This window comes from Macrobrachium nipponense, chromosome 7, assembly GCF_015104395.2.
Source record: "Macrobrachium nipponense isolate FS-2020 chromosome 7, ASM1510439v2, whole genome shotgun sequence".
Taxonomy (NCBI): Eukaryota; Metazoa; Arthropoda; class Malacostraca; order Decapoda; family Palaemonidae; genus Macrobrachium; species Macrobrachium nipponense.
The window spans coordinates 17,877,766-17,891,269 of NC_061109.1; the positions used below are offsets into that span (position 1 = coordinate 17,877,766).

At 36.8% G+C, this 13,504-nt stretch overlaps 2 protein-coding genes across 5 annotated transcripts in view; one reads left to right on the forward strand and one right to left on the reverse strand.

Moving 5' to 3' along the window:
• Positions 1-2,177, forward strand: part of LOC135217728 (uncharacterized) — a 297,946-nt gene extending 295,769 nt beyond the window's left edge. Inside the window, exon 12 of one of the 3 annotated variants that reach the window (XM_064253727.1) lies at positions 1,321-2,177. In XM_064253727.1, the coding sequence (XP_064109797.1) occupies positions 1,321-1,444 (124 nt within the window). In that variant the 3' untranslated portion in view covers positions 1,445-2,177. The remainder of the gene's footprint in view (positions 1-1,320) is intronic. The other 2 variants (XM_064253723.1, XM_064253722.1) reach the window with 2 other exon arrangements.
• Positions 1-13,504, reverse strand: part of LOC135217729 (survival of motor neuron-related-splicing factor 30-like) — a 161,777-nt gene that overhangs the window by 96,092 nt on the left and 52,181 nt on the right. For both annotated transcript variants that reach the window (XM_064253730.1, XM_064253731.1), the window contains exons 4-5: positions 4,271-4,438; positions 2,187-2,322 (exon numbers count right to left, since the gene is read on the reverse strand). In XM_064253730.1, coding sequence (XP_064109800.1) covers positions 2,187-2,322; positions 4,271-4,438 — 304 coding nt within the window. The remainder of the gene's footprint in view (positions 1-2,186; positions 2,323-4,270; positions 4,439-13,504) is intronic.

Sequence of the window (13,504 nt, forward strand, 5' to 3'; positions counted from 1 at the left end):
GCTAAAAAATTTATTTTTACAAGAAGAAATAATTATATAAAGCAAATTATGGAGTAATTTGTGCCATCAGCAGTGAAATAATCACAATAATAGTACGTTCAAATTTAGTGCCGTTACATCATGTCTATAAATAGAACAAGAGCAGAGGGCAGTCATTGGTTAATAGACCTTCATGGCAACCACCCAGCCAATCAAATTACAGCTGTATTCCGTCTCACAAAGAACGGTTTGCTCAAATGAAGTTAACGATGACGCATTTGTGAACTGACGTATTTGTGAATACATTTCGTAGTTTCAACAGTGTATGCATTTTACTGATTACTTGAAGAATAGAATGAATTCCTCCTCATGACTTTGAGTGCAGAATTGTTGGTTCAGAGATTCACAGTGCATATGTACTAATACCTATTAGAGAGAGAGAGAGAGAGAGAGAGAGAGAGAGAGAGCGAGAGAGAGAGGAGAAGAGAGAGAGAAGAGAGAGAGAGAGAGAGAGAGAGAGATTTAACTTCTAGTCATTTTATTATCTTGGGATTTTTCTTTTCTTAATCTTGGGGTTTTCTAAGGTCAGCTCCTGGGACTTAGTAAGGAAAATAATCTGAGTAGCAGCACACACCCAAATGACTCGGATCAGCCGTTAGCACACCAAACTACCAACCTTATGAAATGACACTCGACTCTCCACAAAATGTTTTCGGTTTTTAGAATTTCGGATAAAGGATTGTGCACCTGTACAGTAAAAGGAATGGAAGGGCTGAAGTGACAGCAAAGATCTTGAGTAGAACCTAAAGTACCCCACATTAGGTGCACTGATGGCAGTACCCCTCTAAGGAGTATTTGGTAGTATTATTAAAACGAACATGTTAAATCATAACCCAATCAATCATACATATGACTGCACTGCTATTTAGGTGGTAGGCTGGCAAGATGTTGAATGCTAGGGTGTTTGTATGTTCATTTGTGGTAGCTGACAACTGGGAGGAGTCAGAAATCAATTCTTAGTAACTTGCAAGTTTAATAAAAGATATATTTCAAAACCTATAAGTTAAAAAGAACTCCTCCCTTTAACAAGTGACACATCCAAAGACACCATGGACACTGTTTCTTGCCAGTACCTTGAGTGACTGGTGAAGCTAAGAATGAGGAGTCTGTTGCATGTACCCATCAGGTAACAAGGCACATCTCCACTACCTAAAAGAACGAGTGCTCATAACTAGTGGCTTGTACTGTAAAACTGTTTTTTTCAAATCAAAGTCACATAAAAAATTTTTAAGTCTCATGAAACTTGTCCAACAATAACATCTCCTTTCCTACTTCTTGCAGGCTTGGTCCTCTCAACTACTACATGACATTTGCCAGTAAGTTTGAGAAGAAATTTTCTTATAAAGAAAGGAAGTTCGTACGACAAGAATTATTGGGACGATGCTCCCTCTACCCCTTCAATTAATATACTGGTTCCACTTGGTGTGACTCAGACCACAATACTGTATAGCCATTTTCAAGAGATCCTACAGATAAAATCTAAGTTAACATAACTTTCTAGCCTTAACTAAACTGTACTTTATATCTCAATCAAATTAAGAGAATTATAAAAAAATTTATCACATCTAAAAACGTAACAATGTAACTGGTAAGTAATAAAATTTGGTAAGATGCTATCGAGAAATATAATGGTGATAGGACCAGACAACATAATAAAGGAACAAAATAAAACATTGATAATGATGATGATAATGCCGACATCTCCACCTTTTCTGAAATTTCTAGTCATGCTGAGTGGAAAAGATACAATTAAGGAATAGGATGTAAAACCATGTATGTGAGAAAAGATACATTAAAAAATAGGATGTAAAACCATGTGTGAGATAAGAAGTAATTCTTACTTAAACATTGCTGAAGAGAGAACCACAAAATGTTTAGGAGCCACTAACAGAAACTAGTCAAGCTTGTTCGCTTCCTTACTCTGGCACTTTAATCTGAATCTAAGCGATTTGCAGACAATCCCTAAATATGCTCCCACCCCATATTTCCAAACTTGATCAATGCAGAAATATCAATCTAAAATCTTTTATATCATATATAAGCAGAGATTAACTACACTTAGATGACACTGGTTTAAAACAAACAAAATACTGTATCATATGGATACATTCAAGCAACATTAGGTAATTCTCTTGCCACATACTCACCCCCCTAACTTTCGTAGAGAATGCAAGCCACTTGGCCTTCTCAGCTTCATGGGCCTCTTCTATTAACTTTTGTCTATCATGTTTTTTCTGTTTCCTTTTTCTTGCCTGTTGACGTTGTGCTTCAACCTGTTTTTTCCTGGGAAGAAAAATAATTCTGAATTAATTACCTACTTTGAAAATCTTCCATGATACAAAGGAATATTCTAATTAGAAACAGCACATGATTTAATGGGCTGCCAATAACATTTGCACAAAAATAAATTTACCAGTCTACACACTTAGTTATACTTGCATCTTCAACTTGGCCAAGACTGGACACATTTAAAACAAAGATGTTCAATTTTGTTAAATTTTTAACCAGTTTCTGTCAGAATAACATGAATCAGTTTTCATTTTCTACCAGTGGTTCACGATCTTTGTGTTAAAAGCTTCTTCCAACCTTCCCTGCTACAAGCTTCTAAAGCAGCAGTCTCCAACCTTTTGAACTTCATGGACCACTCATGTATAATTTTAAACTTGGAGGACCACTAACATAAATTTTTAAAAAGGTAAATATATTTATATAATAATAATTGGGCAACTTTTATTTTATTAATATGAAATTCACTAACAAAGTTATAGTTTAATTAATACAAAAGATTGAAAATTTGAAGTTTTTTAAGTATTACACATTTCAGTGTGGTATTTGTTCTTGTTTGTTTGAAATAAGTTTGTTAAATTTTTCTCCAATGACGTTACTATTTTTATTTGAAGCCGAGATCTAAATTTGTAATGCTAAACCTCCCTAAAATGCTAAATATAGCCTTAAAAATGCTAAACTGGCAACACCTCGCTCTGTCTTCTGTGCAATTTGTATCAGGGTTGTCTGAAGAGGATTAAGAAGACAAAATTTAAATAAAGTCCCAATTTTTCTGCTGACCATCAAAAGTTTTTCACAGACCACTGGTTGGCGACCGCTGTTCTACAGTTTGTTGGTTTCAACCTCCCACCACAGACCCCACACTGCAGTAGTAACTGATGCAAATCAGAAATAGCAGTAACAGCAGGAATTTGGGAAAAACCACCATTGGTATTGCAAGAATAGGCTGCCTTCTTACATTATTATTATTATTTATTCTTGGATCTTATTTTTGGGTTTATTTTCTTTTCGAAAAGCTCCTGGTCAAAATTGAGGTGCATTTTCAAGGTCGGAGTGTCTTTTCCACTAGGAAATGCAAGGAGATAAATAAAAAAAAGATTTCTGGGTACCTACCAAATAAGCCAAGATGTAATCCAATCCATCATTTCATATATACCATTCCTGTGGGCCATTCCAACTCAATTTGTCACCTTGTATCTAATTCCAAAATAATTCCAAAGTTGGATCTGACTTCAACTCTCGAAATCACAAACACTCTCTCTCTCTCTCTCTCTCTCTCTCTCTCTCTCTCTCTCTCTCTCTCTCTCTCTCTCTCTCTCTCTCTCTCTATGTCCATATAGAGAGATGTGAAAGAAAAAAAAAAAGCATGTAGTACACATAAAATTACTCACTCTGGAAACATTACTTGGTGCAACAAGTGGAAAAAATAATCAACTGAAAACTTACAAGAGCTTAACCATCCAGATTTGCCAATCCAATTTTGTAAAAAATTAGATATGCACTTGCTGTTAATAGCCTAACCTTGGAAATAACAAGGAGATTGTCAGTGCATAGAAGTGAAAATTTTGTGAACACTTTGTTAGTATTAGTCCCTTAAAAAAAAAGGTCACTTTTATTCAGACCACTGAAGAAGGGACCCTTTATCATTGATACTTAAGCTGGGTTCACTTTTATTCTGACCACTAAAGAACTGATCACACATTCATATCACTTGTGAAGGGGTCACTTTTATTCTGCCGAAGGAATGAAGTGTGAGATGTAGTGTGTGAGATAATAGAAATCTAGAGTTCAGTCTCCTAGTCTGGGATAAACACAAAAATTTTAAACTAATACGTGTTGTATGTATTAAAAAATTAAAATTAATATTACCATATCTTATGAAATTCTTTAAATGAAAATTTATTTTATCAGAGACATTTAAATAAAAAAGAAAATCTGTACTTACTTATTTCTATCAGATTCCGACGCTAAAGAAGCTGGATGCTGGCCTCTTTTTTCTCCAGGCACTCTTTCCTTTAACATAGACAATTTCGTTACATCTGAATTACCATATCCCTCAAAGCTTACTGCAACAAGGCCGTCGTCTGTTATGGCATCTATGACTGCATCATACCTTTAAAAGTACAGAGAGGAAGTAAGTGACCTGATGATTTGTGTGTTTTTTTTTTTTTTTTTTTTTACAAAAAAGACCTGATGAAAACACACACGCAAAGCATGAACTTCCATAAATTATCAAAACAGACTGCTAAAAACATACAGTGGAACCCTGACATACGAAAGTCCCAACTTACGAAAAATTCAAGCTATGAAAGCAAATATGAAGATTTTTTTGCCTCTGCATACAAAAATAATTCAGGTTGCGAAAGGTTGTTACTGTAAAGTTTCAAGATTCGCCCGGACCACCAAGAACAATTTTAAAACTCGTGCGCCGCCAAACGAGTAGACTCGCCACCATCCTCCCACTCTCCCATTGGTTCCTGATGCTAGTCACCGCCATTAGATCCTTCTCTCCTATTGGTCAGCATCTCTCTCATCGTACATTTACGTAAAGACGTTCTTCGGTCACTCCGTAGCAGCATCATTATCGTAAACACGCGGAATTCGTTCGTTCATATATGATTTCGTTTGTTAACGTAAATTTGTGTTAGTGATTTCGCTTTGTACTGTATCGTGTTGTGTGAGAACTTAATTACTAACTTAATTACGTACGTATAGTCATGGGTCCCAAGAAAGTTGCTGAAGTTTACGGAAAGAAGAGGATGCTCTCTATGCAGACAAAGATGGAGATTATCAAGAAGTATGAGGCTGGCATGTGGTTGAGTGTGATCGCTAAGGAATACGGTAGAAATCTGTCGACGATAGGCACCATACTTAAGCAGAGGGAAGCCATCAAAGCAGCTACACCTTCCAAGGGCGTGACTATTTTGTCCAACAAGAGGAGCCACGTGCACAATGAGATGGAGAGGCTGCTTCTTGTATGGATAAAAGACAAAAAAACCTCTGGTGATACGATAACCAAAACCGCAATCTGCCACAAGGCCAGCGCTATTTTCAGCGATTTGTTTGTCCAGGCCGAAGACGACAGAGGAGAAGGGACATCAACGCCAACCCCAGACTTCGAGGCTTCTCGTGGGTGGTTTGAAAAATTCCGGAAACGGACTGGCATCCATTCAGAGGTGCAGCATGGGGAGGCTGCCAACTCGGACACGAAAGCGGCAGAAGCCTTTACTAAGACATTCGACGAGATGACGATCAACGAAGGCTACAGTTCTCAGCAAGTCTTCAACTGTGATGAGACTGGCCTTTTTTGGAAAAAAATGCCTCGTCGGACGTACATCACAGAGAAGAAGCTACCCAGGCATAAGCCTATGAAAGACAGGCTTAAGTTCGCACTTTGTTCCAACGCCAGTGGGGATTGCAAGGTGAAGCCCCTACTTGTCTTTCATTCTGCTAAAGGAGAAGCTTCCAGTGATGTGGAGGGCTAATGCGAAAGCTTGGGTAACGAGACTTTTGTTCAACGAGTGGGTAGATCTGTGTTTCGGCTCGACAGTGAAGAAATTCTTGGAAGAGAAGCGCCTCCCTCTGAAATGTCTGCTGGTGTTGTACAATGCCCCTGCCCACCCTCCTGGCCTCGAGGAAGCTATCCTAGCGGAGTATTCTGTTATCAAGGTTTTTTAACTTCTGCCTAACACCACCCCTCTCCTCCAGCCCATGGACCAGCAAGTGATATCGAACTTCAAGAAGCTGTATACGAAACATCTTTTCAAGAGATGTTTCGACATCACCGATACCACAAACCTCACCTTGCGTGAATTTTGGAAGGAGCATTTCGATATCGTGTTATGCATACAACTCATCGATCAAGCTTGGCAGGAAGTTTCGAGGCGAATCTTGAGTTCTTTGTGGAGGAAACTCTGACCTGATGCCACATCCGCCCCAGACTTCGAGGGATTTGACGTGGGCGAAGCTGATGCAGATTCAGAAACAGTTGACGATCCTGAAATTTATTCGCAACCAGATCTTGATGAGATTGTTGCACTCAGCCAGTCCATGGGGCTGGTCGTCGACGAGGATGACATCAATGACCTTCTCGAGGAGCACCAAGAGGAGCTTATGACGGATGACCTGAAGGAGAGAGGCCATGCAACATAACGTCGTTCAAGAAGAGTTCTCTGGTAGCGGCAAGGGGGAGGACGACGACTCTATGACAACAGCAGAAATTAACCCTTAAATGCCGAAGCGGTATTTTAAACATCGTCTCCCATATGCCGGCGGGGTTCGGGAGTGAGCGCCAAAGCGGAAAAAATGTTTTTTTTTTAAATCACAGCACGCTTAGTTTTCAAGATTAAGAGTTCATTTTTGGCTTCTTATTTTGTCATTGCCTGAAGTTTAGTATGCAACCATCATAAATGAAAAAATATCATTATGATATATAAATATTGGGATATATGACAGCGCCAAAATAAATGTCATATATAATTGTATAAAAATCGCGCTGTGAGCAAAACGATTACAGTTATTTTTTTTCATTGTATTGTACACTAAATTGCAATCATTTTGGTATATAACACATTGTAAAACGATCAAAGCAACACAGAGAAAATATTATCACAAAATGATGCACGAATTTGTAACGTGCGAACGTAAAAAAATGTTTTTTTCAAAAATTCACCATAAATCGAAATATTGCTCTAGAGACTTCGAATTTGTTTCAAAACGAAGACAAATGATTGAATATTACTAGACTGTAAGAACTTTTAGCTTACAATTGCATTTTTCGACCATTTCGGTCGAGTTAAAGTTGACCGAATGTCAAATTTTTTATTTATCATTATCTATATGCAAATATTTCAATTATTTTTTGTTGTATTCTACATGAAATTGTGCACATTTCCATATATAAAACTCTATGAAACGGCTAATATGAAACGGAGCAAATATTACGAGAATGCGAGCAAATATTACGAGAATGCGAAGTAAAAAAAGTAAACACTTCGGAGATTTGCGGCAGAGAATCTACGCGCGGAGGGAAGGAAAAAAAGTTTTTCTCAAAAATTCACCATTAATCGAAATATTGTCCTAGAGACTTCAAATTTGTTTCAAAATGAAGATAAATGATTAAATATTACTAGACTGTAAGAGTTTTAGTTTACAATTGCATTTTTTTACCATTTCGGTCGAGTTAAAGTTGACCGAATGTCAATTTTTTTATTTATCATTATATGCAAATATTTCAAAAATGAGAAAAGCTACGACCTTCAATTATTTTTTGTTGTAATCTACATGAAATTGCGCACATTTTCAACTTTAAAACTCTATGAAACGGCTAATATGAAACGGAGCAAATTTACGAGAATGCGAAGTAAGCATTTCGGAGATTTGCGGCGGAGAATCCGGGCGCGGAAGGAAGGAAAAGGTTTTTTTCAAAAATTCACCATTAATTGAAATATTGTGCTAGAGACTTCGAATGTATTTCAAAATGAAGATAAATGATTGAATATTACTAGACTGTAAGAGTTTTAACTTACAATTGCATTTTTCGACCATTTCAGTTGAGTTAAAGTTGACTGAATGTCGAATTTTTTTTTATTTTTCGTTTTTTATATGCAAATATTTCAAAAATGAGAAAAGCTACGACCTTCAATTATTTTTGTTGTATTCTACATGAAATTGCACACATTTTCATATATAAAACTCTATGAAACGGCTAATATGAAACAGAGCAAATATTACGAGAATGCGAAGTAAGCATTTCGAAGATTTGCGGCAGAGAATCCGCGCGCGGAGGGAAGTTGAAAGTTTTTTCAAAAATTCACCATTAATCGAAATATTGTGCTAGAGACTTCGAATTTGTTTCAAAATGAAGATAAATGATTGAATATTACTAAACTGTAAGAGTTTTAGCTTACAATTGCGTTTTTCATCCATTTCGGTAGAGTCAAATTTGACTGAACGTTGATTTTTTTCTATTTATTTATATGCAAATATTTCGAAAATAAGAAAAGCTAAGGCCTTCAATTATTTTTTTTCTATTCTACATAAAATTGTGCACATTTTCATATATACAACTCTATGAAAAGCCTAATCCTAATATGAAACGGAGCAAGTATTACGAGAATGCGAAGTAAGCATTTCGAAGATTTGCGGCGGAGAATCAGCGGGCGGAGGGAAAAGAAAAGTTTTTTTCAAAAATTAACCATAAATCGAAATATTGTGCTAGAGACTTGAATTTGTTTCAAAATGAAGATAAATGACTGAAAATTACTAGACTGTAAGAATTTTAGCTTACAATTGCGTTTTTCGACCATTTCGGTCGAGCCAAATTTGACCAAACGTCGAATTTTTTTCTATTTATTGTGATTTATAAGCAAATATTTCAAAAATAAGAAAAGCTACGACCTTCAATTATTTTTTGTTGCATTCTACATGAAATTGCAAACATTTTCATAAATAAAACTCAATGAAACGACTAATATAAAACGGAGCAAATATTACGAGAATGTGACGTAAGCATTTCGGAGATTTGCGGCATAGAATCCACGGGCAGAGGGAAAGGAAAAGTTTTTTTTTCAAAAATTCACCATAAATCAAAATATTGTGCTAGAGACTTCAAATTTATTTCAAAATGAAGATAAATGATTGAATATTACTAGACTGTAAGAGTTTTAGCTTACAATTGCGTTTTTTGACCATTTCGGTTGAGTCAAAGTTGACCGAATGTCGATATTTCAAAAATAAGAAAAGCTACAACCTTCAATTATTTTTTGTTGTATTCTACATGAAATTGCGCACATTTTCATATATAAAACTCTATATAACGGCTAATATGAAACGGAGCAAATATTACTAGAATGTGACGTAAACATTTCGGAGATTTGCACGCGGAGGGAAGGAAAAAGTTATTTTCAAAAATTCACCATAAATCAAAATATTGTGCTGGAGACTTCGAATTTGTTTCAAAATGAAGATAAATGAGTGATACACTGGAATACCATATATATATATATATATATATATAATATATATATATTATATATACATTATATATCATAGATACATATATATATATATATATATATAGATATATATATAATAATAATATATACATATCTATAATATACATATATTATATATACATATAGATTATATTCATAATATATATAGATATATACATATATATAATACATATATATAATAGTATTAACCCATATATATATTATATATATATTATATATTATTATATATATATTATATATAATATATATTATTATATATATATATATATTCATATATATTATCATATTCATAAATATATAGATTCCATATAATTAGATATATATATATATATATAATATATATAATATATATATATAATATATAGATTCATATTATATATATTCATCTATATATTATTCATAAGATATATCTATTATTATAATTTTATATATAATTCATAATAATATAATTTAGATATCTTCATATAGATATTTTATTATATTTCAATATAATATGTTATATTTTATATAATAGATCTATTATATAATATCATATAAGATTCAATATATTAACTTATATATTATATATATTAATTCATATAGTAATATATATATTATATAATTATAATATATACTTCTATATATATAGATATCTATATTATATATATATATACATGAATGTATATATAATATATTTATAATCTATATTATATATATATATTATATAGGTTTTTTTGCCAACTCTTTTTTTCATTTTTTTCCTTCGTGGCAAAAAAACCTTTATTTACACATAGCATCACGTTTTATATACTTCGTGATCAAGTTATTCATATATATATATATATATATATATATATATATATATATATATATATATATATATATATATATATATATATATATAAGGGATTTTGACAAAGGAAAAATCTATTTCTGGGCAAGGACCTGTGTCGCCCAGTGAAATGTCCCTTTAGCACACATTTCTAAGGTATAAATATTGCTATAATACCAGAGAAAAAAGCTAATATGGAAATGCCAGAGTATTCTGGCTCGCTCACCTTATTTAAGGTGTCGGTATGGTTTCTGGGGCGTGTGAAACCACTACCAGAGGTCCTTTGCCATTTAGATTCATCCTTCTTCAATATCCCTCATCTACTGAGGAGCCGATCTAAGGCCCACTACCCGCTACCATTACGGCTAGCGCCTCTGACGTCATTCCTGCAGATAGCACCCAAGCTTGGGACAAGAAAGGGTGGGATTTCACTGGGCGACACATGTCCTTGCCCAGATATATAACATTTTTATTTTAAGATAAATTTTTAAATATACTTACCTGGCAGTTATATACATAGCTATATTCTCTGACAGCATGACGTCACGACAGACTTTTCTAAACTTGCGGCAATCGCCGACTGTCGGTCAGGTGATCGTTACCTGTACGCCCTCTAGATAGTTACCTGGAAACCTCAGATTTTATCGCCCTCAAGTCTCCTGAGGGGAGGTGGGTGGGTCTCTAATTGTATATAACTGCCAGGTAAGTATATTTAAAAATTTATCTTAAAATAAAATGTCATTTTTAAATATGTAACTGACCTGGCAGTTATATACATAGCTGATTGACACCTTTGGAGGAGGGTCAGACAGCAACATTGTTGTAAAACAACTACTTGATAGGTAACTAATGATTCTTACCTGATAAGGGAGCTGACTTGACAAGTACTGCCTCTTTTAGTCTGCTCTCCTTAGGAGCTCCAGCTAAGGGATGTGACCTGTGCAGCTGACGAGCTCAAAGGGGTTTGTCGACGGGACGTGACCTCTATGCGATAAAACCACCTATGCCCTTGATATGGGCTTAAACAGGCTATAGACCACCTAACCATCCAATCCTTACATACAAGTGATTGAAATAACACATGTATACTCTAGACTGTTGAAGGTCTCCCCTACCCTTCAACAGACAACCATAAAAACATCAAGGGCCTAACATATAGGATTAGAGGCATCAACTCCTTCACCTATCACCGAGCTAGTGGCCACGAACGGTCCAAGGGTTCTGCAATCTTCATAGACCGTTTCTATCTGTCTAAGATAGAATGAAGAAAAGACGGAGCTGCTCCTCCAGTACCTTGCGTCTAAAATGGCTTTTAGGGACTGATTCTTTCTAAATGCCATTGATCGAGACTGCTCGAACTTCATGGGCTTTTACCTTTAGAGCCTTGTATAACGTTTCATTGCACTCAATGTGTGCCTCCTGAATCACACTTCTAATAAAGAAGGCCAAAGAGTTCTTTGACATAGGCCTCTTGGGGTCTTTGATGGAACACCTTAAGTTGTCAAAAGTCCCCCTGACATCTTTGCATCTCTGCAGGTAAACTTGTAGGGCTCTCACTGGACAAAGTCTCGAAGGCTGGGAATAGTAAAAGATCTAGGCCAAGGATTGGTTGGTGTCTTATTCTTGGCTAAGAAACCTAAGGTGGTCGAACAAACCGCTTTGGATTTGCTAATTCCCACTTTTTTGTCCATAGCTTGAATCTCGCTTACTCCCCTTGCAGTAGCGAGAGCAACCAGAAAAAGTCTTTCTGGTTAAGTCCCTGAAAGAGCTTTCCTGGATTGGTTCAAATTTGCCAGACATCAAAAACCTTAACACTACGTCCAGGTTCCATCCTGGTAGTTGTTCACTCTTTTGTTTCGTAGTGTCAAAAGATCTAATTAGGTCGTGAAGGTCCTGATCTCTAGACAAGTCCAGTCCTCTATGTCTAAAGACTGAAGCCATCATGCTTCTATATCCCTTAATCGTAGTCGTGGCTAGACCTACTTTAAGTTTTAAGTGAAGAAGGAAGTCTGCGATCTGGCTCACAGACGTGTTGGACGAGGACACCTTCTTCTCCTTGCACCAGCTTCTAAATACCTCCCACTTCGACTGGTAGACGTTGATGGTCGACGTCCTCCTCGATCCGGCGATAGCTTTAGCTGCCTCTCGCGAAAAGCCTCTAGCTCTAAGGAGTTTTTTGACACTCGAAAGGCAGTTAGATGCAGAGCGCGGGTATTCTTGTGATACCGTTTGAAGTGGGGTTGTCTGAGCAGATCTGGAAGCCACGGAAGGGTTCTTGGAACTTCCACTAGCCACTGCATCATCTCTGCGAACCAGTCTCGCGTCAGCCAGTACGGGGCTATCAGGGTCATTCTGGCTCCTTCGGACTGTGCGAACTTCTTCAACACTTTGTGCAACACTTTGAAAGGCGGGAAGGCGTACAGATCCAGCCCTTCCCAGTCCATGAGGAACGCGTCTACTGCCACTGCTTGAGGGTCTGGAACCGGAGAGCAGAACATCTGCATTCTTTTTGTCTTGTTGGTCGCAAACAAGTCTATGGAGGGCTGACCCCATAACCCCCATAGAGTTTTGCATACCTCCAACTTGAGAGTCCACTCCGTCGGAAGGACCTGGTTCTTTCGGCTCAAAAGGTCCGCTCTGACATTCAGCTCTCCCTGTACAAATCTTGTTCGGAGGACGATATTTCTGTCCTTTGCCCATAACAAAAGATTCCTGGCTGTTTCGTTCTGGGAAAAGGAGTGGGTGCCTCCTTGTTTTTTGACATACGCTAGAGCAGTCACGTTGTCCATGCTTATTTCCACTACTTTGCCTGACACACACTCCTCAAATGCCTGAAGAGCTAGAAAGGCTGCCATCAGCTCTTTCTTGTTGATGTGCCACATTTTTTCGGTCTCGTTCCATCGCCCCGAAATCTCTCTGTTCCCCAGTGTTGCTCCCCAGCCTAGGTCGGATGCGTCTGAGAACAGTATTAGCTGTGGGTTCACTTGTTGAAGTGAGACTACCTCTCACAGCTTCGCTGGATCCAGCCACCACTTCAAATCTTTTTTGACCTCTGCTGAAATTGGGAAGGTGTCTGAAAGTCTTTGTTCCTTCCTTTTCCAATTCTTGTTGAGGTAAAATTGCAGAGGTCTGAGGTGCAGTCTTCCCAGGGAGACGAACTGCTCGATCGAGGAAATGGTCCCCAAAAGACTCATCCATTCCCTCGCCGAACATTGTTGTCTCCCCAGGAATTCCTGCACCCGAGTCAGGCATCGGTCTTGTCTCTCCTGGGAGGGAGAAGCCCGAAAATCCTGAGAGTTCATCAGAACTCCCAAATAAATGATCGATTGAGAAGGCTCCAAGTGAGACTTCT